This window comes from Salmo salar, chromosome 01, assembly GCF_965601325.2.
Source record: "Salmo salar chromosome 01, fSalSal1, whole genome shotgun sequence".
In the NCBI taxonomy this organism is placed as follows: Eukaryota; Metazoa; Chordata; class Actinopteri; order Salmoniformes; family Salmonidae; genus Salmo; species Salmo salar.
In genome coordinates this window covers 107,935,355-107,961,971 of record NC_138291.1, presented here as the reverse complement: position 1 = coordinate 107,961,971, position 26,617 = coordinate 107,935,355, and the positions used below count along the sequence as shown (strand labels likewise).

The window sequence follows — 26,617 nt, the reverse complement described above, 5'->3', positions numbered from 1 at the left end:
CAGATTAGAATCCCATCACACACAGTCTACCTGAAGCAGGCCTTGGTAACAGATTAGAATCCCATCAAACAGTCTACCTGAAGTAGGCCTTGGTAACAGATTAGAATCCCATCATACAGTCTACCTGAAGCAGGCCCAGGTAACAGATTAGAATCCCATCATACAGTCTACCTGAAGCAGGACCTGGAAACAGATTAGAATCCCATCATACAGTCTACCTGAAGCAGGCCTAGGTAACAGATTAGAATTCTATTATACAGTCTACCTGAAGCAGGCATTGGTAACAGATTAGAATCCCATCATACAGTCTACCTGAAGCAGGCCCTGGTAACAGATTAGAATCCCATCATACAGTCTACCTGAAGCAGGCCCTAGTAACAGATTAGAATCCCATCATACAGTCTACCTGAAGCAGGCCCTGGTAACAGATTAGAATCCCATCACACAGTCTACCTGAAGCAGGCCCTGGTAACAGATTAGAATCCCATCACACACAGTCTACCTGAAGCAGGCCTTGGTAACAGATTAGAATCCCATCAAACAGTCTACCTGAAGCAGGCCTTGGTAACAGATTAGAATCCCATCATACAGTCTACCTGAAGCAGGCCCAGGTAACAGATTAGAATCCCATCATACAGTCTACCTGAAGCAGGACCTGGAAACAGATTAGAATCCCATCATACAGTCTACCTGAAGCATGCCTAGGTAACAGATTAGAATTCTATTATACAGTCTACCTGAAGCAGGCATTTGTAACAGATTAGAATCCCATCATACAGTCTACCTGAAGCAGGCCTAGGTAACAGATTAGAATCCCATCATACAGTCTACCTGAAGCAGGCCTTGGTAACAGATTAGAATCCCATCATACAGTCTACCTGAAGCAGGCCTTGGTAACAGATTAGAATACCAACATACAGTCTACCTGAAGCAGTCCCTGGTAACAGATTAGAATCCCATCATACAGTCTACCTGAAGCAGGCCCTGGTAACAGATTAGAATCCCATCACACAGTCTGCCTGAAGCATGCCTAGGTAACAGATTAGAATCCCATCATACAGTCTACCTGAAGCAGGCCTTGGTAACAGATTAGAATCCCATCATACAGTCTACCTGAAGCAGGCCCTGGTAACAGATTAGAATCCCATCATTCAGTCTACCTGAAGCAGGCCTTGTTAACAGATTAGAATACCATCATACAGTCTACCTGAAGCAGGCCCTGGTAACAGATTAGAATCCCATCATACAGTCTACCTGAAGCAGGCCCTGGTAACAGATTAGAATGCCATCACACAGTCTACCTGAAGCAGGCCCTGGTAACAGATTAGAATCCCATCACACACAGTCTACCTGTAGCAGGCCTTGGTAACAGATTAGAATCCCATCATACAGTCTACCTGAAGCAGGCACAGGTAACAGATTAGAATCCCATCATACAGTCTACCTGAAGCAGGCCCTGGTAACAGATTAGAATCCCATCATACAGTCTACCTGAAGCAGGCCTTGGTAACAGATTATAATCCCATCATACAGTCTACTTTAAGCAGGCCCTGGTAACAGATTAGAATCCCATCAAACAGTCTACTTGAAGCAGGCCCTGGTAACAGATTAGAATCCCATCATACAGTCTACCTGAAGCAGGCCCTGGTAACAGATTAGAATCCCATCACACACAGTCTACCTGAAGCAGGCCTTGGTAACAGATTAGAATCCCATCATTCAGTCTACCTGAAGCAGGCCTTGGTAACAGATTAGAATCCCATCATACAGTCTACCTGAAGCAGGCCCAGGTAACAGATTAGAATCCCATCATACAGTCTACCTGAAGCAGGCCCTGGTAACAGATTAGAATCCCATCATACAGTCTACCTGAAGCAGGCCTTGGTAACAGATTAGAATCCCATTATACAGTCTACCTGAAGCAGGCCCTGGTAACAGATTAGAATCCCATCATACAGTCTAACTGAAGCAGGCCCAGGTAACAGATTAGAATCCCATCATACAGGCTACCTGAAGCAGGCCCAGGTAACAGATTAGAATCCCATCATACGGTCTAATAGAAGCAGGCCCAGGTAACAGATTAGAATCCCATCATACAGTCTACCTGATTCAGGCCCAGGTAACAGATTAGAATCCATCACACAGTCTACCTGAAGCAGGCCCTGGTAACAGATTAGAATCCCATCACACAGTCTACCTGAAGCAGGCCCTGGTAACAGATTAGAATCCCATCACACACAGTCTACCTGAAGCAGGCCCAGGTAACAGATTAGAATCCCATCACACAGTCTACCTGAAGCAGGCCCTGGTAACAGATTAGAATCCCATCACACACAGTCTACCTGAAGCAGGCCTTGGTAACAGATTAGAATCCCATCATACAGTCTACCTGAAGCAGGCCTAGGTAACAGATTAGAATCCCATCATACAGTCTACCTGAAGCAGGCCCTGGTAACAGATTAGAATCCCATCACACAGTCTACCTGAAGCAGGCCCTGGTAACAGATTAGAATCCCATCACACACAGTCTACCTGTAGCAGGCCTTGGTAACAGATTAGAATCCCATCATACAGTCTACCTGAAGCAGGCATAGGTAACAGATTAGAATCCCATCATACAGTCTACCTGAAGCAGGCCCTGGTAACAGATTAGAATCCCATCATACAGTCTACCTGAAGCAGGCCTTGGTAACAGATTATAATCCCATCATACAGTCTACTTTAAGCAGGCCCTGGTAACAGATTAGAATCCCATCAAACAGTCTACTTGAAGCAGGCCCTGGTAACAGATTAGAATCCCATCATACAGTCTACCTGAAGCAGGCCCTGGTAACAGATTAGAATCCCATCACACACAGTCTACCTGAAGCAGGCCTTGGTAACAGATTAGAATCCCATCATTCAGTCTACCTGAAGCAGGCCTTGGTAACAGATTAGAATCCCATCATACAGTCTACCTGAAGCAGGCCCAGGTAACAGATTAGAATCCCATCATACAGTCTACCTGAAGCAGGCCCTGGTAACAGATTAGAATCCCATCATACAGTCTACCTGAAGCAGGCCTTGGTAACAGATTAGAATCCCATTATACAGTCTACCTGAAGCAGGCCCTGGTAACAGATTAGAATCCCATCATACAGTCTAACTGAAGCAGGCCCAGGTAACAGATTAGAATCCCATCATACAGGCTACCTGAAGCAGGCCCAGGTAACAGATTAGAATCCCATCATACGGTCTAATAGAAGCAGGCCCAGGTAACAGATTAGAATCCCATCACACACAGTCTACCTGAAGCAGGCCCAGGTAACAGATTAGAATCCCATCACACAGTCTACCTGAAGCAGGCCCTGGTAACAGATTAGAATCCCATCACACACAGTCTACCTGAAGCAGGCCTTGGTAACAGATTAGAATCCCATCATACAGTCTACCTGAAGCAGGCCTAGGTAACAGATTAGATTCCCATCATACAGTCTACCTGAAGCAGGCCCTGGTAACAGATTTGAATCCCATCATACAGTCTACCTGAAGCAGGCCCTGGTAACAGATTAGAATCCCATCATACAGTCTACCTGAAGCAGGCCTTGGTAACAGATTAGAATCCAATCATACAGTCTACCTGGAGCACGCCCTGGTAACAGATTAGAATCCCATCACACAGTCTACCTGAAGCAGGCCCTGGTAACAGATTAGAATCCCATCACACACAGTCTACCTGAAGCAGGCCTTGGTAACAGATTAGAATCCCATCATACAGTCTGCCTGAAGCAGGCCTAGGTAACAGATTAGAATCCCATCATACAGTCTACCTGAAGCAGGCCTTGGTAACAGATTAGAATCCCATCATACAGTCTACCTGAAGCAGGCCCTGGTAACAGATTAGAATCCCATCATTCAGTCTACCTGAAGCAGGCCTTGTTAACAGATTAGAATACCATCATACAGTCTACCTGAGGCAGGCCCTGGTAACAGATTAGAATCCCATCATACAGTCTACCTGAAGCAGGCCCTGGTAACAGATTAGAATCCCATCACACAGTCTACCTAAAGCAGGCCCTGGTAACAGATTAGAATCCCATCACACACAGTCTACCTGAAGCAGGCCTTGGTAACAGATTAGAATCCCATCAAACAGTCTACCTGAAGCAGGCCTTGGTAACAGATTAGAATCCCATCATACAGTCTACCTGAATCAGGCCCAGGTAACAGATTAGAATCCCATCATACAGTCTACCTGAAGCAGGACCTGGAAACAGATTAGAATCCCATCATACAGTCTACCTGAAGCAGGCCTAGGTAACAGATTAGAATTCTATTATACAGTCTACCTGAAGCAGGCATTGGTAACAGATTAGAATCCCATCATACAGTCTACCTGAAGCAGGCCCTGGTAACAGATTAGAATCCCATCATTCAGTCTACCTGAAGCAGGCCCTGGTAACAGATTAGAATCCCATCATACAGTCTACCTGAAGCAGGCCCTAGTAACAGATTAGAATCCCATCATACAGTCTACCTGAAGCAGGCCCTGGTAACAGATTAGAATCCCATCACACAGTCTACCTGAAGCAGGCCCTGGTAACAGATTAGAATCCCATCACACACAGTCTACCTGAAGCAGGCCTTGGTAACAGATTAGAATCCCATCAAACAGTCTACCTGAAGCAGGCCTTGGTAACAGATTAGAATCCCATCATACAGTCTACCTGAACAGGCCCAGGTAACAGATTAGAATCCCATCATACAGTCTACCTGAAGCAGGACCTGGAAACAGATTAGAATCCCATCATACAGTCTACCTGAAGCAGGCCTAGGTAACAGATTAAAATTCTATTATACAGTCTACCTGAAGCAGGCATTGGTAACAGATTAGAATCCCATCATACAGTCTACCTGAAGCAGGCCTAGGTAACAGATTAGAATCCCATCATACAGTCTACCTGAAGCAGGCCTTGGTAACAGATTAGAATCCCATCATACAGTCTACCTGAAGCAGGCCTTGGTAACAGATTAGAATACCATCATACAGTCTACCTGAAGCAGTCCCTGGTAACAGATTAGAATCCCATCATACAGTCTACCTGAAGCAGGCCCTGGTAACATATTAGAATCCCATCACACAGTCTGCCTGAAGCATGCCTAGGTAACAGATTAGAATCCCATCATACAGTCTACCTGAAGCAGGCCTTGGTAACAGATTAGAATCCCATCATACAGTCTACCTGAAGCAGGCCCTGGTAACAGATTAGAATCCCATCATTCAGTCTACCTGAAGCAGGCCTTGTTAACAGATTAGAATACCATCATACAGTCTACCTGAAGCAGGCCCTGGTAACAGATTAGAATCCCATCATACTGTCTACCTGAAGCAGGACCTGGTAACAGATTAGAATCCCATCACACAGTCTACCTGAAGCAGGCCCTGGTAACAGATTAGAATCCCATCACACACAGTCTACCTGTAGCAGGCCTTGGTAACAGATTAGAATCCCATCATACAGTCTACCTGAAGCACGCACAGGTAACAGATTAGAATCCCATCATACAGTCTACCTGAAGCAGGCCCTGGTAACAGATTAGAATCCCATCATACAGTCTACCTGAAGCAGGCCTTGGTAACAGATTATAATCCCATCATACAGTCTACCTTAAGCAGGCCCTGGTAACAGATTAGAATCCCATCAAACAGTCTACTTGAAGCAAGCCCTGGTAACAGATTAGAATCCCATCATACAGTCTACCTGAAGCAGGCCCTGGTAACAGATTAGAATCCCATCACACAGTCTGCCTGAAGCATGCCTAGGTAACAGATTAGAATCCCATCATACAGTCTACCTGAAGCAGGCCTTGGTAACAGATTAGAATCCCATCATACAGTCTACCTGAAGCAGGCCCTGGTAACAGATTAGAATCCCATCATTCAGTCTACCTGAAGCAGGCCTTGTTAACAGATTAGAATACCATCATACAGTCTACCTGAAGCAGGCCCTGGTAACAGATTAGAATCCCATCATACTGTCTACCTGAAGCAGGCCCTGGTAACAGATTAGAATCCCATCACACAGTCTACCTGAAGCAGGCCCTGGTAACAGATTAGAATCCCATCACACACAGTCTACCTGTAGCAGGCCTTGGTAACAGATTAGAATCCCATCATACAGTCTACCTGAAGCAGGCACAGGTAACAGATTAGAATCCCATCATACAGTCTACCTGAAGCAGGCCCTGGTAACAGATTAGAATCCCATCATACAGTCTACCTGAAGCAGGCCTTGGTAACAGATTATAATCCCATCATACAGTCTACTTTAAGCAGGCCCTGGTAACAGATTAGAATCCCATCAAACAGTCTACTTGAAGCAGGCCCTGGTAACAGATTAGAATCCCATCATACAGTCTACCTGAAGCAGGCCCTGGTAACAGATTAGAATCCCATCACACACAGTCTACCTGAAGCAGGCCTTGGTAACAGATTAGAATCCCATCATTCAGTCTACCTGAAGCAGGCCTTGGTAACAGATTAGAATCCCATCATACAGTCTACCTGAAGCAGGCCCAGGTAACAGATTAGAATCCCATCATACAGTCTACCTGAAGCAGGCCCTGGTAACAGATTAGAATCCCATCATACAGTCTACCTGAAGCAGGCCTTGGTAACAGATTAGAATCCCATTATACAGTCTACCTGAAGCAGGCCCTGGTAACAGATTAGAATCCCATCATACAGTCTAACTGAAGCAGGCCCAGGTAACAGATTAGAATCCCATCATACAGTCTACCTGAAGCAGGCCCAGGTAACAGATTAGAATCCCATCATACGGTCTAATAGAAGCAGGCCCAGGTAACAGATTTGAATCCCATCATACAGTCTACCTGAAGCAGGCCCAGGTAACAGATTAGAATCCATCACACAGTCTACCTGAAGCAGGCCCTGGTAACAGATTAGAATCCCATCAAACAGTCTACTTGAAGCAGGCCCTGGTAACAGATTAGAATCCCATCATACAGTCTACCTGAAGCAGGCCCTGGTAACAGATTAGAATCCCATCACACAGTCTGCCTGAAGCATGCCTAGGTAACAGATTAGAATCCCATCATACAGTCTACCTGAAGCAGGCCTTGGTAACAGATTAGAATCCCATCATACAGTCTACCTGAAGCAGGCCCTGGTAACAGATTAGAATCCCATCATTCAGTCTACCTGAAGCAGGCCTTGTTAACAGATTAGAATACCATCATACAGTCTACCTGAAGCAGGCCCTGGTAACAGATTAGAATCCCATCATACAGTCTACCTGAAGCAGGCCCTGGTAACAGATTAGAATCCCATCACACAGTCTACCTGAAGCAGGCCCTGGTAACAGATTAGAATCCCATCACACACAGTCTACCTGTAGCAGGCCTTGGTAACAGATTAGAATCCCATCATACAGTCTACCTGAAGCAGGCACAGGTAACAGATTAGAATCCCATCATACAGTCTACCTGAAGCAGGCCCTGGTAACAGATTAGAATCCCATCATACAGTCTACCTGAAGCAGGCCTTGGTAACAGATTATAATCCCATCATACAGTCTACTTTAAGCAGGCCCTGGTAACAGATTAGAATCCCATCAAACAGTCTACTTGAAGCAGGCCCTGGTAACAGATTAGAATCCCATCATACAGTCTACCTGAAGCAGGCCCTGGTAACAGATTAGAATCCCATCACACACAGTCTACCTGAAGCAGGCCTTGGTAACAGATTAGAATCCCATCATTCAGTCTACCTGAAGCAGGCCTTGGTAACAGATTAGAATCCCATCATACAGTCTACCTGAAGCAGGCCCAGGTAACAGATTAGAATCCCATCATACAGTCTACCTGAAGCAGGCCCTGGTAACAGATTAGAATCCCATCATACAGTCTACCTGAAGCAGGCCTTGGTAACAGATTAGAATCCCATTATACAGTCTACCTGAAGCAGGCCCTGGTAACAGATTAGAATCCCATCATACAGTCTAACTGAAGCAGGCCCTGGTAACAGATTAGAATCCCATCATTCAGTCTACCTGAAGCAGGCCCTGGTAACAGATTAGAATCCCATCATACAGTCTACCTGAAGCAGGCCCTAGTAACAGATTAGAATCCCATCATACAGTCTACCTGAAGCAGGCCCTGGTAACAGATTAGAATCCCATCACACAGTCTACCTGAAGCAGGCCCTGGTAACAGATTAGAATCCCATCACACACAGTCTACCTGAAGCAGGCCTTGGTAACAGATTAGAATCCCATCAAACAGTCTACCTGAAGCAGGCCTTGGTAACAGATTAGAATCCCATCATACAGTCTACCTGAAGCAGGCCCAGGTAACAGATTAGAATCCCATCATACAGTCTACCTGAAGCAGGACCTGGAAACAGATTAGAATCCCATCATACAGTCTACCTGAAGCAGGCCTAGGTAACAGATTAGAATTCTATTATACAGTCTACCTGAAGCAGGCATTGGTAACAGATTAGAATCCCATCATACAGTCTACCTGATGCAGGCCTAGGTAACAGATTAGAATCCCATCATACAGTCTACCTGAAGCAGGCCTTGGTAACATATTAGAATCCCATCATACAGTCTACCTGAAGCAGGCCTTGGTAACAGATTAGAATACCATCATACAGTCTACCTGAAGCAGTCCCTGGTAACACATTAGAATCCCATCATACAGTCTACCTGAAGCAGGCCCTGGTAACATATTAGAATCCCATCACACAGTCTGCCTGAAGCATGCCTAGGTAACAGATTAGAATCCCATCATACAGTCTACCTGAAGCAGGCCTTGGTAACAGATTAGAATCCCATCATACAGTCTACCTGAAGCAGGCCCTGGTAACAGATTAGAATCCCATCATTCAGTCTACCTGAAGCAGGCCTTGTTAACAGATTAGAATACCATCATACAGTCTACCTGAAGCAGGCCCTGGTAACAGTTTAGAATCCCATCATACTGTCTACCTGAAGCAGGCCCTGGTAACAGATTAGAATCCCATCACACAGTCTACCTGAAGCAGGCCCTGGTAACAGATTAGAATCCCATCACACACAGTCTACCTGTAGCAGGCCTTGGTAACACATTAGAATCCCATCATACAGTCTACCTGAAGCAGGCACAGGTAACAGATTAGAATCCCATCATACAGTCTACCTGAAGCAGGCCCTGGTAACAGATTAGAATCCCATCATACAGTCTACCTGAAGCAGGCCCTGGTAACAGATTAGAATCCCATCATACAGTCTACCTGAAGCAGGCCTTGGTAACAGATTATAATCCCATCATACAGTCTACCTTAAGCAGGCCCTGGTAACAGATTAGAATCCCATCAAACAGTCTACTTGAAGCAGGCCCTGGTAACAGATTAGAATCCCATCATACAGTCTACCTGAAGCAGGCCCTGGTAACAGATTAGAATCCCATCACACACAGTCTACCTGAAGCAGGCCTTGGTAACAGATTAGAATCCCATCATTCAGTCTACCTGAAGCAGGCCTTGGTAACAGATTAGAATCCCATCATACAGTCTACCTGAAGCAGGCCCAGGTAACAGATTAGAATCCCATCATACAGTCTACCTGAAGCAGGCCCAGGTAACAGATTAGAATCCCATCATACGGTCTACCCGAAGCAGGCCCAGGTAACAGATTAGAATCCCATCACACAGTCTACCTGAAGCAGGCCCTGGTAACAGATTAGAATCCCATCATACAGTCTACCTGAAGCAGGACCTGGAAACAGATTAGAATCCCATCATACAGTCTACCTGAAGCAGGCCTAGGTAACAGATTAGAATTCTATTATACAGTCTACCTGAAGCAGGCATTGGTAACAGATTAGAATCCCATCATACAGTCTACCTGAAGCAGGCCCTGGTAACAGATTAGAATCCCATCATTCAGTCTACCTGAAGCAGGCCCTGGTAACAGATTAGAATCCCATCATACAGTCTACCTGAAGCAGGCCCTAGTAACAGATTAGAATCCCATCATACAGTCTACCTGAAGCAGGCCCTGGTAACAGATTAGAATCCCATCACACAGTCTACCTGAAGCAGGCCCTGGTAACAGATTAGAATCCCATCACACACAGTCTACCTGAAGCAGGCCTTGGTAACAGATTAGAATCCCATCAAACAGTCTACCTGAAGCAGGCCTTGGTAACAGATTAGAATCCCATCATACAGTCTACCTGAAGCAGGCCCAGGTAACAGATTAGAATCCCATCATACAGTCTACCTGAAGCAGGACCTGGAAACAGATTAGAATCCCATCATACAGTCTACCTGAAGCAGGCCTAGGTAACAGATTAGAATTCTATTATACAGTCTACCTGAAGCAGGCATTGGTAACAGATTAGAATCCCATCATACAGTCTACCTGATGCAGGCCTAGGTAACAGATTAGAATCCCATCATACAGTCTACCTGAAGCAGGCCTTGGTAACATATTAGAATCCCATCATACAGTCTACCTGAAGCAGGCCTTGGTAACAGATTAGAATACCATCATACAGTCTACCTGAAGCAGGCCTTGGTAACAGATTAGAATCCCATCATACAGTCTACCTGAAGCAGGCCCTGGTAACAGATTAGAATCCCATCATTCAGTCTACCTGAAGCAGGCCTTGTTAACAGATTAGAATACCATCATACAGTCTACCTGAAGCAGGCCCTGGTAACAGATTAGAATCCCATCATACTGTCTACCTGAAGCAGGCCCTGGTAACAGATTAGAATCCCATCACACAGTCTACCTGAAGCAGGCCCTGGTAACAGATTAGAATCCCATCACACACAGTCTACCTGTAGCAGGCCTTGGTAACAGATTAGAATCCCATCATACAGTCTACCTGAAGCAGGCACAGGTAACAGATTAGAATCCCATCATACAGTCTACCTGAAGCAGGCCCTGGTAACAGATTAGAATCCCATCATACAGTCTACCTGAAGCAGGCCCTGGTAACAGATTAGAATCCCATCATACAGTCTACCTGAAGCAGGCCTTGGTAACAGATTATAATCCCATCATACAGTCTACCTTAAGCAGGCCCTGGTAACAGATTAGAATCCCATCAAACAGTCTACTTGAAGCAGGCCCTGGTAACAGATTAGAATCCCATCATACAGTCTACCTGAAGCAGGCCCTGGTAACAGATTAGAATCCCATCACACACAGTCTACCTGAAGCAGGCCTTGGTAACAGATTAGAATCCCATCATTCAGTCTACCTGAAGCAGGCCTTGGTAACAGATTAGAATCCCATCATACAGTCTACCTGAAGCAGGCCCAGGTAACAGATTAGAATCCCATCATACAGTCTACCTGAAGCAGGCCCAGGTAACAGATTAGAATCCCATCATACGGTCTACCCGAAGCAGGCCCAGGTAACAGATTAGAATCCCATCACACAGTCTACCTGAAGCAGGCCCTGGTAACAGATTAGAATCCCATCACACAGTCTACCTGAAGCAGGCCCTGGTAACAGATTAGAATCCCATCACACACAGTCTACCTGAAGCAGGCCCAGGTAACAGATTAGAATCCCATCACACAGTCTACCTGAAGCAGGCCCTGGTAACAGATTAGAATCCCATCATACAGTCTACCTGAAGCAGGCCTTGGTAACAGATTAGAATCCCATCACACACAGTCTACCTGAAGCAGGCCTTGGTAACAGATTAGAATCCCATCATACAGTCTACCTGAAGCAGGCCTAGGTAACAGATTAGATTCCCATCATACAGTCTACCTGAAGCAGGCCCTGGTAACAGATTAGAATCCCATCATACAGTCTACCTGAAGCAGGCCTTGTTAACAGATTAGAATACCATCATACAGTCTACATGAAGCAGGCCCTGGTAACAGATTAGAATCCCATCATACAGTCTACCTGAAGCAGGCCCTGGTAACAGATTAGAATCCCATCACACAGTCTACCTGAAGCAGGCCCTGGTAACAGATTAGAATCCCATCACACAAAGTCTACCTGTAGCAGGCCTTGGTAACAGATTAGAATCCCATCATACAGTCTACCTGAAGCAGGCACAGGTAACAGATTAGAATCCCATCATACAGTCTACCTGAAGCAGGCCCTGGTAACAGATTAGAATCCCATCATACAGTCTACCTGAAGCAGGCCTTGGTAACAGATTATAATCCCATCATACAGTCTACCTTAAGCAGGCCCTGGTAACAGATTAGAATCCCATCAAACAGTCTACTTGAAGCAGGCCCTGGTAACAGATTAGAATCCCATCATACAGTCTACCTGAAGCAGGCCCTGGTAACAGATTAGAATCCCATCACACACAGTCTACCTGAAGCAGGCCTTGGTAACAGATTAGAATCCCATCATTCAGTCTACCTGAAGCAGGCCCTGGTAACAGATTAGAATCCCATCATACAGTCTACCTGAAGCAGGCCTTGGTAACAGATTAGAATCCCATTATACAGTCTACCTGAAGCAGACCCTGGTAACAGATTAGAATCCCATCATACAGTCTACCTGAAGCAGGCCCAGGTAACAGATTAGAATCCCATCATACAGTCTACCTGAAGCAGGCCCAGGTAACAGATTAGAATCCCATCATACAGTCTACCTGAAGCAGGCCCAGGTAACAGATTAGAATCCATCACACAGTCTACCTGAAGCAGGCCCTGGTAACAGATTAGAATCCCATCACACAGTCTACCTGAAGCAGGCCCTGGTAACAGATTAGAATCCCATCACACACAGTCTACCTGAAGCAGGCCCAGGTAACAGATTAGAATCCCATCACACAGTCTACCTGAAGCAGGCCCTGGTAACAGATTAGAATCCCATCATACAGTCTACCTGAAGCAGGCCTTGGTAACAGATTAGAATCCCATCACACACAGTCTACCTGAAGCAGGCCTTGGTAACAGATTAGAATCCCATCATACAGTCTACCTGAAGCAGGCCTAGGTAACAGATTAGATTCCCATCATACAGTCTACCTGAAGCAGGCCCTGGTAACAGATTAGAATCCCATCATACAGTCTACCTGAAGCAGGCCCTGGTAACAGATTAGAATCCCATCATACAGTCTACCTGAAGCAGGCCTTGGTAACAGATTAGAATCCCATCATACAGTCTACCTGAAGCAGGCCCTGGTAACAGATTAGAATCCCATCACACAGTCTACCTGAAGCAGGCCCTGGTAACAGATTAGAATCCCATCACACACAGTCTACCTGAAGCAGGCCTTGGTAACAGATTAGAATCCCATCATACAGTCTGCCTGAAGCAGGCCTAGGTAACAGATTAGAATCCCATCATACAGTCTACCTGAAGCAGGCCTTGGTAACAGATTAGAATCCCATCATACAGTCTACCTGAAGCAGGCCCTGGTAACAGATTAGAATCCCATCATTCAGTCTACCTGAAGCAGGCCTTGTTAACAGATTAGAATACCATCATACAGTCTACCTGAGGCAAGCCCTGGTAACAGATTAGAATCCCATCATACAGTCTACCTGAAGCTGTGGTAACAGATTAGAATCCCATCACACAGTCTACCTAAAGCAGGCCCTGGTAACAGATTAGAATCCCATCACACACAGTCTACCTGTAGCAGGCCTTGGTAACAGATTAGAATCCCATCATACAGTCTACCTGAAGCAGGTACAGGTAACAGATTAGAATCCCATCATACAGTCTACCTGAAGCAGGCCCTGGTAACAGATTAGAATCCCATCATACAGTCTACCTGAAGCAGGCCTTGGTAACAGATTAGAATCCCATCATACAGTCTACCTGAAGCAGGCCCTGGTAACAGATTAGAATCCCATCAAACAGTCTACTTGAAGCAGGCCCTGGTAACAGATTAGAATCCCATCATACAGTCTACCTGAAGCAGGCCCTGGTAACAGATTAGAATCCCATCATTCAGTCTACCTGAAGCAGGCCTTGGTAACAGATTAGAATCCCATCATACAGTCTACCTGAAGCAGGCCCAGGTAACAGATTAGAATCCCATCATACAGTTTACCTGAAGCAGGCCCTGGTAACAGATTAGAATCCCATCATACAGTCTACCTGAAGCAGGCCTAGGTAACAGATTAGAATCCCATTATACAGTCTACCTGAAGCAGGCCCTGGTAACAGATTAGAATCCCATCATACAGTCTGCCTGAAGCAGGCCAAGGTAACAGATTAGAATCCCATCATACAGTCTACCTGAAGCAGGCCTTGGTAACAGATTAGAATCCCATCATACAGTCTACCTGAAGCAGGCCCTGGTAACAGATTAGAATCCCATCATACAGTCTACCTGAAGCAGGCCTTGGTAACAGATTAGAATCCCATCATACAGTCTACCTGAAGCAGGCCCTGGTAACAGATTAGAATCCCATCATACAGTCTACCTGAAGCAGGCCTTGGTAACAGATTAGAATCCCATCATACAGTCTACCTGAAGCAGGCCCTGGTAACAGATTAGAATCACATCATACAGTCTGCCTGAAGCTGACCCTGGTAACAGATTAGAATCCCATCATACAGTCTGCTAGGAAGGAGTGGTGGAAGGATGGATGCCACTCAGACAGACAGACTATATGTCTCTCTCTTTTAATGTCCTGTGTGTTTGATGGGGTGTGACCACGACGAGGGTTTGGAAGAAGACAGGATAGGCAGAAGTTCGTAGCTGTCCTGTGTGTGTGTGTGTGTGTGTGTGTGTGTGTGTGTGTGTGTGTGTGTGTGTGTGTGTGTGTGTGTGTGTGTGTGTGTGTGTGTGTGTGTGTGTGTGTGTGTGTGTGTGTGTGTGTGTGTGTGTGCGTGCGCTCTCTCTCCAGTGTGTGGTTATGGTATGTGTTTATGTGCACACCCCTCCCTTGCCCGGTGCAGTAGGTCTGTGTTGTGGCCTGACCTCAGATTATAGGGTTTGTCTGTCTGTCTGTCTGCTGTGTTTCACCCAGCTGTTGTCACAGTGTGGATATGTTACTACCCCCTCATATGAGTTCCTCTCTGTTCATACCAGGTCTACAGTCTATCATCATCAGAGTGAGACAGACCAGCTAGACAGTCTTATGTCATTATGGATGAGAGTTCCTCTCTGTTCATACCAGGTCTACAGTCTATCATCATCAAAGTGAGACAGACCAGCTAGACAGTCTTATGTCATTATGGATGAGAGTTCCTCTCTGTTCATACCAGGTCTACAGTCTATCATCATCAGAGTGAGACAGACCAGCCTGACAGTCTTATGTCATTATGGATGAGAGTTCCTCTCTGTTCATACCAGGTCTACAGTCTATCATCATCAGAGTGAGACAGACCAGCTAGACAGTCTTATGTCATTATGGATGAGAGTTCCTCTCCATGTTTGTCTTTGGCCAGTTTCAACAAAAATACATACGCCTGTCATATATTTACAGTAGTCTGGTGGCTGTATGCAGACTGAAGGCAGAGAAGCTGTCTGCTGATGACTCATGCAGTGTGTGTGTGTGTGTGTGTGTGTGTGTGTGTGTGTGTGTGTGTGTGTGTGTGTGTGTGTGTGTGTGTGTGTGTGTGTGTGTGTGTGTGTGTGTGTGTGTGTGTGTGTGTGTGTGTGTGTGTGTGTGTGTGACAGGCAGACTCAATCCAACCTACTAGTGGGATGTATGTCTGTGGATTCTGAGCTCTCCTAGAAAAGCAGACAGTATTGGAGCAGAGCTGCCTGCATGGTCACATTGACCACAAAGCTGGACGTAACACTGTCTGTCTGTCTGTCTGTCTGTCTGTCTGTCTGTCTGTCTGTCTGTCTGTCTGTCTGTCTGTCTGTCTGTCTGTCTGTCTGTCTGTCTGTCTGTCTGTCTGTCTGTCTGTCTGTCTGTCTGTTTCTGTCTCTGTTTGTCTGTCTCTGTTTGTCTGTCTCTGTTTGTCTGTCTCTGTTTGTCTGTCTCTGTTTGTCTGTCTTTGTTTGTCTGTCTCTTTGTCTGTCTCGGTTTGTCTGTCTTTGTTTGTCTGTCTCTGTTTGTCTGTCTCTGTCTGTCTGTCTCTTGCTCTGGTAGTGTGTGAGTGTGTGTGTGTAGGAGCTGGTGAACAAGTTTAGCCACCTGTGTGTGTCCCTTCCAATCCCTGGTTCAGAGATCATTATATGAGACAAACAGTTCCAGAGGAGGCTGAGGTTGGGAAGTTAATGGTCAAGTGTTAATGAAGTCTATCTCTCTATCTCAATGAAGTCTCTTTCTCTCAATTAAGTCTATCTCTCTCTCAATGGAGTCTCTTTCTCTCTCTATCTCAATGAAGTCTCTCTCTTTCTCTCAATGAAGTCTCTTTCTCTCTATCTCAACGGAGTCTCTCTCTTTCTCTCAATGACGTCTCTTTCTCAATGAAGTCTCTCTCTCAATGAAGTCTCTCTCTTTCTCTCAATGAAGTCTATCTCTCTCTCAATGGAGTCTCTCTCTCTTTCTCTCAATGAAGTCTCTTTCTCAATGAAGTCTCTCTCTCAATGAAGTCTCTCTCTTTCGTAATGAAGTCTATCTCTCTCTCAATGAAGTCTCTATCTCTCAATGAAGTCTCTCTGTTTATCAATGAAGTCTATCTCGCTCAATGAAGTCTCTCTTTCTCTCAATAAAGTCTCTTTCTCTCTCAATTAAGTCTCTCTTTCTCTCTAAATGAAGTCTATCTCTCTCTCTCTCTCTCTCTCTCTCTCTCAATGAAGTCTATCTCTCTCTCTCAATGAAGTCTATATCTCTCTCTCTCAATGAAGTCTATCTCAATGAAGTCTCTCTCTCTCAATGAAGTCTATCTCAATGAAGTCTCTTTCTCTCAATTAAGTCTCTTTCTCTCAATTAAGTCTCTTTCTCTCAATGAAGTCTCTTTCTCTCAATTAAGTCTCTTTCTCTCAATTAAGTCTCTTTCTCTCAATGAAGTCTCTTTCTCTCAATGAAGTCTCTTTCTCTCAATTAAGTCTCTTTCTCTCAATTAAGTCTCTTTCTCTCAATGAAGTCTCTTTCTCTCAATGAAGTCTCTTTCTCTCTAAATGAAGTCTCTCTCTCTCTCAATGAAGTATATATATATATATCAATGAAATCTCTTTATCCCTCTCAATGAAGTCTCTCATTCTCAATGAAGTCTCTATCTCTCTTTCTCTCAATGAAGTCTCTTTCTCTCTAAATGAAGTCTCTCTCTCTCTCAATGAAGTATATATATATATATATCAATGAAGTCTCTTTCTCCCTCTCAATGAAGTCTCTCATTCTCAATGAAGTCTCTCTCTCTCTTTCTCTCAATGAAGTCTCTCTCTCTCTTTCTCCCAATGAAGTCTCTCTCTGTCAGTGAAGTCCGTCTCTCTCTCTCATGCATTTTGTGCGTTACTGAATATTATGGGGATGTTTCTCAGGCAGCAATATCTCACTTGAGAAGTCAGTGTCCGTGTTGGAGTGTATCAAACTGTGATGTGTGGGTGAATCCTGACTGACAGACTGATATACTAGTACTATTGATTAGTTGTATTTAGAACCCTAGTACTATTGATTAGTTGTATTTACAACCCTAGTACTATTGATTAGTTGTATTTAGAACCCTAGTACTATTGATTAGTTGTATTTAGAACCCTAGTACTATTGATTAGTTGTATTTAGAACCCTAGTACTATTGATTAGTTGTATTTACAACCCTAGTACTATTTATTAGTTGTATTTAGATCCCTAGTACTATTGATTAGTTGTATTTACAACCCTAGTACTATTGATTAGTTGTATTTACAACCCTAGTACTATTGATTAGTTGTATTTAGAACCCTAGTACTATTGATTAGTTGTATTTACAACCCTAGTACTATTGATTAGTTGTATTTACAACCCTAGTACTATTGATTAGTTGTATTTAGAACCCTAGTACTATTGATTAGTTGTATTTGGATCCCTAGTACTATTGATTAGTTGTATTTAGAACCCTAGTACTATTGATTAGTTGTATTTAGATCCCTAGTACTATTGATTAGTTGTATTTAGAACCCTAGTACTATTGAATAGTTGTATTTAGAACCCTAGTACTATTGATTAGTTGTATTTACAACCCTAGTACTATTGATTAGTTGTATTTAGAACCCTAGTACTATTGATTAGTTGTATTTAGAACCCTAGTACTATTGATTAGTTGTATTTACAACCCTAGTACTATTGATTAGTTGTATTTACAACCCTAGTACTATTGATTAGTTGTATTTACAACCCTAGTACTATTGATTAGTTGTATTTAGAACCCTAGTACTATTGATTAGTTGTATTTACAACCCTAGTACTATTGATTAGTTGTATTTAGAACCCTAGTACTATTGATTAGTTGTATTTAGAACCCTAGTACTATTGATTAGTTGTATTTAGATCCCTAGTACTATTGATTAGTTGTATTTAGAACCCTAGTACTATTGATTAGTTGTATTTACAACCCTAGTACTATTGATTAGTTGTATTTACAACCCTAGTACTATTGATTAGTTGTATTTACAACCCTAGTACTATTGATTAGTTGTATTTAGAACCCTAGTACTATTGATTAGTTGTATTTAGATCCCTAGTACTATTGATTAGTTGTATTTAGAACCCTAGTACTATTGATTAGTTGTATTTAGAACCCTAGTACTATTGATTAGTTGTATTTAGATCCCTAGTACTATTGATTAGTTGTATTTAGAACCCTAGTACTATTGATTAGTTGTATTTACAACCCTAGTACTATTGATTAGTTGTATTTAGATCCCTAGTACTATTGATTAGTTGTATTTAGAACCCTAGTACTATTGATTAGTTGTATTTACAACCCTAGTACTATTGATTAGTTGTATTTACAACCCTAGTACTATTGATTAGTTGTATTTGATGGAAGGTGATTTAGATCCCTCAGGCTCAACTTGCCTTAAGAGTCGGCTGCAATGTGAAATACACCTTCGATCAGTCTATCATCACCAGAGTGCGAATCCAGGAGCATAAAATTGTTAACCTCAAGGAAATGTGATGATGAATAATGCTGTTGATCGTCCCTCTCCCTCCCTCTCCAGTGACAGCTACATCGTGTGTGTAAAAGCCGTGGTGATGGTGAGGGATGATTCCAGTGGAGGCTGGTTGGCCCAGGACGGGGGGGCTCTGAGCAGGGTGGGAGTCTGCAGGGTCCTGCCCCCCGAGCTGGGGCTGGGGCTCGCCCCCCTGGGTCGCTCCCACTTCCTCATCCATGGAGAACGGCTACGGGACAAACAGGTGGGCAGGTCTAAGAAAAAATAAAGACAGAGACTCATGTGAGCATCAGACACACAAACACACACCAAACACACCAAACACACACCAAACACACACCAAACACACACCAAACACACACCTAACAGCTCCATAATAGCAATAAGGGGTCACAAATGTCCAAAATAGGTTTTATTACAAAGTCTTCTGTAGTCAACATGCTGTCACTATGACAACTAGTACAGTACATTATAGTCTAGTCTTCTGTAGTCTACATGCTGTCACTATGACAACTAGTACAGTACAATATAGTGTTAAATTGGACTCATTGTTCTGGTCTCGTGTCGACTGAAGTTGGTCTACAATACAACACTGCTAACCAATTATCATGATGATTGATTAATAGGTTGGTTGATTGATTGATTGATTGAATGACGTGTCTGTTGTGTGATTACGCAGGTGATCCTGGAGTGTGCTCTGAGGAAGAACCTTGTGTACACCAAGGCCACGCCCACCTTCCACCATTGGATGGTGGAGGACAGGAGGTGTGGCCTGACGTTCCAGAGGCCTGCTGATGCCCGGGCCTTCGACAGGGGCGTACGGAAAGCCATGGAGGACATGACAGAAGGTAGGGGAAACTCTGGAATGGTCTTATATGGGCCTTTTTAAAGGAGTAGCATGCTAGGTGCTACGATGGTAAAATCTGCCGTTGTGCCCTTGAGCAAGGCACTTAACCATAATTGCTCCAGGGGTACTGGGCTCCAGGGGTACTGGACAATGGTGACTCTGGCCGTGACTCCAATCTCTGAGGAGATCTCAGGGGGAGTTGGAACATGCAAACGACACATCTCCAATTCACACACGTATATTAATGTTTTTGATTTAACCTTTATTTAACCAGGCAAGTCAGTTAAGAAAAAAATATTATTTACAATGACGGCCTAGGAACAGTGGGTTAACTGCCTTGTTCAGGGGCAGAATAACAGATTTTTACCTTGTCAGCTTGGGGATTCGATCTTGCAACCTTTCGGTTACAAGTCCAACTCTCTAACCACTAGGCTACCTGCCGCCCCTAATATACATTTGTACATGTGTGAAATATGACAAATATAATCATGCGTCAAATGATTATTATGAATTAAGGTGTAACAATGCGATTGGAAAGTCCATACCTGAAAATAGTGCACAACCTGAGATAGTTCATTTTGCCACTCTTTGCTCCCCGTAGGCTCCACGACGTCCTCCTCAACACTCCAGAATGAGGCTGAACTGGGCGACGATGACGTGTTCACCGTAAGCACGACCTGTCTCATTTAGATGTTTTAACTGTCAGAGATGACGTGTTCCCCGTAAACACGACCTGTCTCATTTAGATGTTTTAACTGTCAGAGATGACGTGTTCACCGTAAACACGACCTGTCTCATTTAGATGTTTTAACTGTCAGAGGTGACGTGTTCACCGTAAACACGACCTGTCTCATTTAGATGTTTTAACTGTCAGAGATGACGTGTTCACCGTAAACACGACCTGTCTCATTTAGATGTTTTAACTGTCAGAGATGACGTGTTCACCGTAAACACGACCTGTCTCATTTAGATGTTTTAACTGTCAGAGATGACGTGTTCACCGTAAACACGACCTGTCTCATTTAGATGTTTTAACTGTCAGAGGTGACGTGTTCACCGTAAACACGACCTGTCTCATTTAGATGTTTTAACTGTCAGAGATGACGTGTTCACCGTAAACACGACCTGTCTCATTTAGATGTTTTAACTGTCAGAGATGACGTGTTCACCGTAAACACGACCTGTCTCATTTAGATGTTTTAACTGTCAGAGGTGACGTGTTCACCGTAAACACGACCTGTCTCATTTAGATGTTTTAACTGTCAGAGATGACGTGTTCACCGTAAACACGACCTGTCTCATTTAGATGTTTTAACTGTCAGAGGTGACGTGTTCACCGTAAACACGACCTGTCTCATTTAGATGTTTTAACTGTCAGAGATGACGTGTTCACCGTAAACACGACCTGTCTCATTTAGATGTTTTAACTGTCAGAGATGACGTGTTCACCGTAAACACGACCTGTCTCATTTAGATGTTTTAACTGTCAGAGATGACGTGTTCACCGTAAACACGACCTGTCTCATTTAGATGTTTTAACTGTCAGAGATGACGTGTTCACCGTAAACACGACCTGTCTCATTTAGATGTTTTAACTGTCAGAGGTGACGTGTTCACCGTAAACACGACCTGTCTCATTTAGATGTTTTAACTGTCAGAGGTGACGTGTTCACCGTAAGCACGACCTGTCTCATTTAGATGTTTTAACTGTCAGAGATGACGTGTTCACCGTAAACACGACCTGTCTCATTTAGATGTTTTAACTGTCAGAGATGACGTGTTCACCGTAAACACGACCTGTCTCATTTAGATGTTTTAACTGTCAGAGATGACGTGTTCACCGTAAACACGACCTGTCTCATTTAGATGTTTTAACTGTCAGAGGTGACGTGTTCACCGTAAACACGACCTGTCTCATTTAGATGTTTTAACTGTCAGAGGTGACGTGTTCACCGTAAACACGACCTGTCTCATTTAGATGTTTTAACTGTCAGAGGTGACGTGTTCACCGTAAGCACGACCTGTCTCATTTAGATGTTTTAACTGTCAGAGGTGACGTGTTCACCGTAAACACGACCTGTCTCATTTAGATGTTTTAACTGTCAGAGGTGACGTGTTCACCGTAAACACGACCTGTCTCATTTAGATGTTTTAACTGTCAGAGATGACGTGTTCACCGTAAACACGACCTGTCTCATTTAGATGTTTTAACTGTCAGAGATGACGTGTTCACCGTAAACACGACCTGTCTCATTTAGATGTTTTAACTGTCAGAGATGACGTGTTCACCGTAAACACGACCTGTCTCATTTAGATGTTTTAACTGTCAGAGGTGACGTGTTCACCGTAAACACGACCTGTCTCATTTAGATGTTTTAACTGTCAGAGGTGACGTGTTCACCGTAAACACGACCTGTCTCATTTAGATGTTTTAACTGTCAGAGGTGACGTGTTCACCGTAAACACGACCTGTCTCATTTAGATGTTTTAACTGTCAGAGGTGACGTGTTCACCGTAAACACGACCTGTCTCATTTAGATGTTTTAACTGTCAGAGATGACGTGTTCACCGTAAACACGACCTGTCTCATTTAGATGTTTTAACTGTCAGAGATGACGTGTTCACCGTAAACACGACCTGTCTCATTTAGATGTTTTAACTGTCAGAGGTGACGTGTTCACCGTAAACACGACCTGTCTCATTTAGATGTTTTAACTGTCAGAGGTGACGTGTTCACCGTAAACACGACCTGTCTCATTTAGATGTTTTAACTGTCAGAGGTGACGTGTTCACCGTAAACACGACCTGTCTCATTTAGATGTTTTAACTGTCAGAGGTGACGTGTTCACCGTAAACACGACCTGTCTCATTTAGATGTTTTAACTGTCAGAGATGACGTGTTCACCGTAAACACGACCTGTCTCATTTAGATGTTTTAACTGTCAGAGATGACGTGTTCACCGTAAACACGACCTGTCTCATTTAGATGTTTTAACTGTCAGAGGTGACGTGTTCACCGTAAACACGACCTGTCTCATTTAGATGTTTTAACTGTCAGAGGTGACGTGTTCACCGTAAACACGACCTGTCTCATTTAGATGTTTTAACTGTCAGAGATGACGTGTTCACCGTAAACACGACCTGTCTCATTTAGATGTTTTAACTGTCAGAGGTGACGTGTTCACCGTAAACACGACCTGTCTCATTTAGATGTTTTAACTGTCAGAGGTGACGTGTTCACCGTAAACACGACCTGTCTCATTTAGATGTTTTAACTGTCAGAGATGACGTGTTCACCGTAAACACGACCTGTCTCATTTAGATGTTTTAACTGTCAGAGATGACGTGTTCACCGTAAACACGACCTGTCTCATTTAGATGTTTTAACTGTCAGAGGTGACGTGTTCACCGTAAACACGACCTGTCTCATTTAGATGTTTTAACTGTCAGAGATGACGTGTTCACCGTAAACACGACCTGTCTCATTTAGATGTTTTAACTGTCAGAGATGACGTGTTCACCGTAAACACGACCTGTCTCATTTAGATGTTTTAACTGTCAGAGATGACGTGTTCACCGTAAACACGACCTGTCTCATTTAGATGTTTTAACTGTCAGAGATGACGTGTTCACCGTAAACACGACCTGTCTCATTTAGATGTTTTAACTGTCAGAGATATGGCTATGGTGATGACCATCATTTCATTACATAAGCCCAGCCCAAAGCCCTTATCTATCATAGGTCACTCATAAAGGCATCCCTGTTGCATGTCTACCGCTCACTGCTACCCACTACGCCCGCTATTACAGGTCTGTGGTGTGTGTGTGTTTCCTACACCATCCTGTAGCGTGACACTGGGAGCAGCAGGCAGGGTCAAAAGGTCACTTCCTGTTACCACCACCTCCCCCCACCTCCCCCCACCACTCACCACCACCACAATCGAACTAACGTTGGCAGCTGCATCTAAGCTTTGTGACACTGTGATTTAGCAGCAGTCAGAGAGAGAGAAGGGTGGATGGGGGTGTAGAGGAAGTGGCTCATCTTGACTTCAACTGTCTGTTAGAGCTAGATGAATGGTCTGAGTTCACACACACACACACACACACACACACACACACACACACACACACACACACACACACACACACACACACACACACACACACCTCTGCACAGGCTGAGGCTCCTGTTGACCACCTCTCCTAAAGTTAGCAGCAGTGGCCCGGTGTGGTGCGAGGTGGGTGGTGGCGTGTCAGACAGGAAATAATGCTCTGGATTTACTACCCTGTGTAGACACACACACACACACACACACACACACACACACACACACACACACACACACACACACACACACACACACACACACACACAAGAGAAGGGGGGAGGGGTAGGGGGGGACAGGGCTAGGAAGCACATTCTTCCTCAATTATTCCTCATGGGCTAGCCTATACTTAACCCAACTCCCCTCCCCTGCCTCTCGCTGAGCGGACACTATTTTTGTTGAGAGAGAGAGAAGACAGAGGACAGAGAGAGAGAGGTGTATTTTGCTGCCATTCTTCTAGTTTTGAGACATTTAGCTGCTGTCTTCCTCTTTCACCTCCCCTTCCCCCTCTTCTCTCCACAACATCCTCTCTCTCTCTGTGTGTCGTGGGCTGCAGTAGAAACAGAGGAGAGGTGGTCTGTGTGTGTCTCTGTGTGTCGTGGGCTGCAGTAGAAACAGAGGAGAGGTGGTCTGTGTAGTGTCTCTGTGTGTGTCTCTGTGTGTCGTGGGCTGCAGTAGAAACAGAGGAGAGGTGGTCTGTGTAGTGTGAATGACAGCAGTAATGAGACCAGGGTTGTATTCACTACACACCAAATGGAAGAAAACACACCGAAACGGGGAGGGACTACCTCAACTTGGCCAATAAGAAACACTTGTTTTTTTGTTTTCTGTTGTAAAAAATGTTTTCCTACGATGTGCACTAATGACTATGACCCAGAGCTGGTGGCAGGGGTAGCCAGAACTGATTGACAGACAGGAGTACCCTCAGATCCACCCGCTTGCAGCCCCAGAGAGAGAGGGGAGGAGGGGGGGTACAGGGGGTTTGGGTTGGGGGTGGTGTTATTTTTGGCCAGCCATTCTGAAGGGCTTTGTAACAACCAACCAACATTACAGTCCACTCTGTGGGTAGATCTCAACGCTGGCCAGGGAGGGAGGGAGGGAGGGAGGGAGGGAGGGATTAAGTTTAGTCTAACACTGGGCCCCATAAAGCAAATCAATGGGGGGGGAGAAACCGATTGAAAAAGCTAAATAAAGTGGCTCTCACACACACTTCCCCCTGGCCTGCCGGTGTGTGTGCAGCGACAGACAGACAAAAAGATAGGTCAGAGGGAGTGCCTTTGCGTCCTAAATAACACCCTATTTCCTAGGAGTCCTGGTTAAAAGTAGTGCACTATATAGGGAATAGGGTCCTCGTCTAAAGTAGTGCATTATATAGGGAATAGGGTCCTGGTCTAAAGTAGTGCACTATATAGGGAATAGGGCTCTTGTCTAAAGTAGTGCACTATATAGGGAATAGGGCACCATTTGGAACACAGACAGCAAAAATCATGCCCAGCCTGTCAGCTAGTACTCTGCTGCCTGCAATGCCCCCAGAGGCTGTCCCCCTGCCTGCCTGTCCAAAATATCTGTCTGGGCGCTCAGCAATGTGGAGTCACACAGACACACACAATGTGTAGAGTCAGCTGGCTGCTGGTCGGCTAGCCGCCGGCCTGGTGTGTTTCGTGTCTGGCCAAGATTTGACTTAGACCAAAGCCTGAGAGGAAAGGGGCCAGGATAATGCTACTCAAACAGACTGGAAGTAGACCTGGAGAGAGAGAGGGTAGGTGGGAGGGAGGGAAGCAGAGAGGGTAGAGGGGAGGGAAGCAGAGAGGGGAGGGAAGCAGAGAGGGTAGGTGGGAGGGAAGCAGAGAGGGTAGAGGGGAGGGAAGCAGAGAGGGTAGAGGGGAGGGAAGCAGAGTGGGTAGGTGGGAGGGAAGCAGAGAAGGTAGAGGGGAGGGAAGCAGAGAGGGGAGGGAAGCCGAGAGGGTAGGGGGGAGGGAAACAGAGAGGGGAGGGAAGCAGAGAGGGTAGGGGGAGGGAAACAGAGAGGGGAGGAAAGCAGAGAGGGTAGAGGGGAGGGAAACAGAGAGGGTAGATAGGAGGGAAGCAGAGAGGGTAGAGGGGAGGGAAACAGAGAGGGTAGTGGGGAGGGAAGCAGAGAGGGGAGGGAAGCAGAGAGGGGAGGGAAGCAGAGAGGGTAGGGGGGAGGGAAACAGAGAGGGTAGAGGGGAGGGAAGCAGATAGGGGAGGGAAGCAGAGAGGGTAGGTGGGAGGGAAGCAGAGAGGGTAGGTGGGAGGGAAGCAGAGAGGGTAGAGGGGAGGGAAGCAGAGTGGGTAGGTGGGAGGGAAGCAGAGAAGGTAGAGGGGAGGGAAGCAGAGAGGGGAGGGAAGCCGAGAGGGTAGGGAGGAGGGAAACAGAGAGGGGAGGGAAGCAGAGAGGGTAGGGGGAGGGAAACAGAGAGGGTAGAGGGGAGGGAAGCAGAGAGGGGAGGGAAGCAGAGAGGGTAGGGGAGAGGGAAACAGAGTGGGGAGGGAAGCAGAGAGGATAGAGGGGAGGGAAGCAGAGAGGGTAGGGGAGAGGGAAGCAGAGAGGGTAGAGGGGAGGGAAGCAGAGAGGGGAGGGAAGCAGAGAGGGTAGGGGGAGGGAAACAGGGGGGGAAGCAGAGAGGGTAGAGGGGAGGGAAACAGAGAGGGTAGA

The 26,617-nt window shown here is 45.1% G+C and overlaps 1 protein-coding gene across 2 annotated transcripts in view; it reads left to right on the top strand.

Moving 5' to 3' along the window:
- The window catches only part of LOC106594327 (sprouty-related, EVH1 domain-containing protein 2), a 66,734-nt gene that overhangs the window by 27,831 nt on the left and 12,286 nt on the right, over positions 1-26,617 (top strand). For both annotated transcript variants that reach the window (XM_082978752.1, XM_082978751.1), the window contains exons 2-4: positions 19,036-19,231; positions 19,667-19,835; positions 20,436-20,500. In XM_082978752.1, coding sequence (XP_082834878.1) covers positions 19,036-19,231; positions 19,667-19,835; positions 20,436-20,500 — 430 coding nt within the window. The remainder of the gene's footprint in view (positions 1-19,035; positions 19,232-19,666; positions 19,836-20,435; positions 20,501-26,617) is intronic.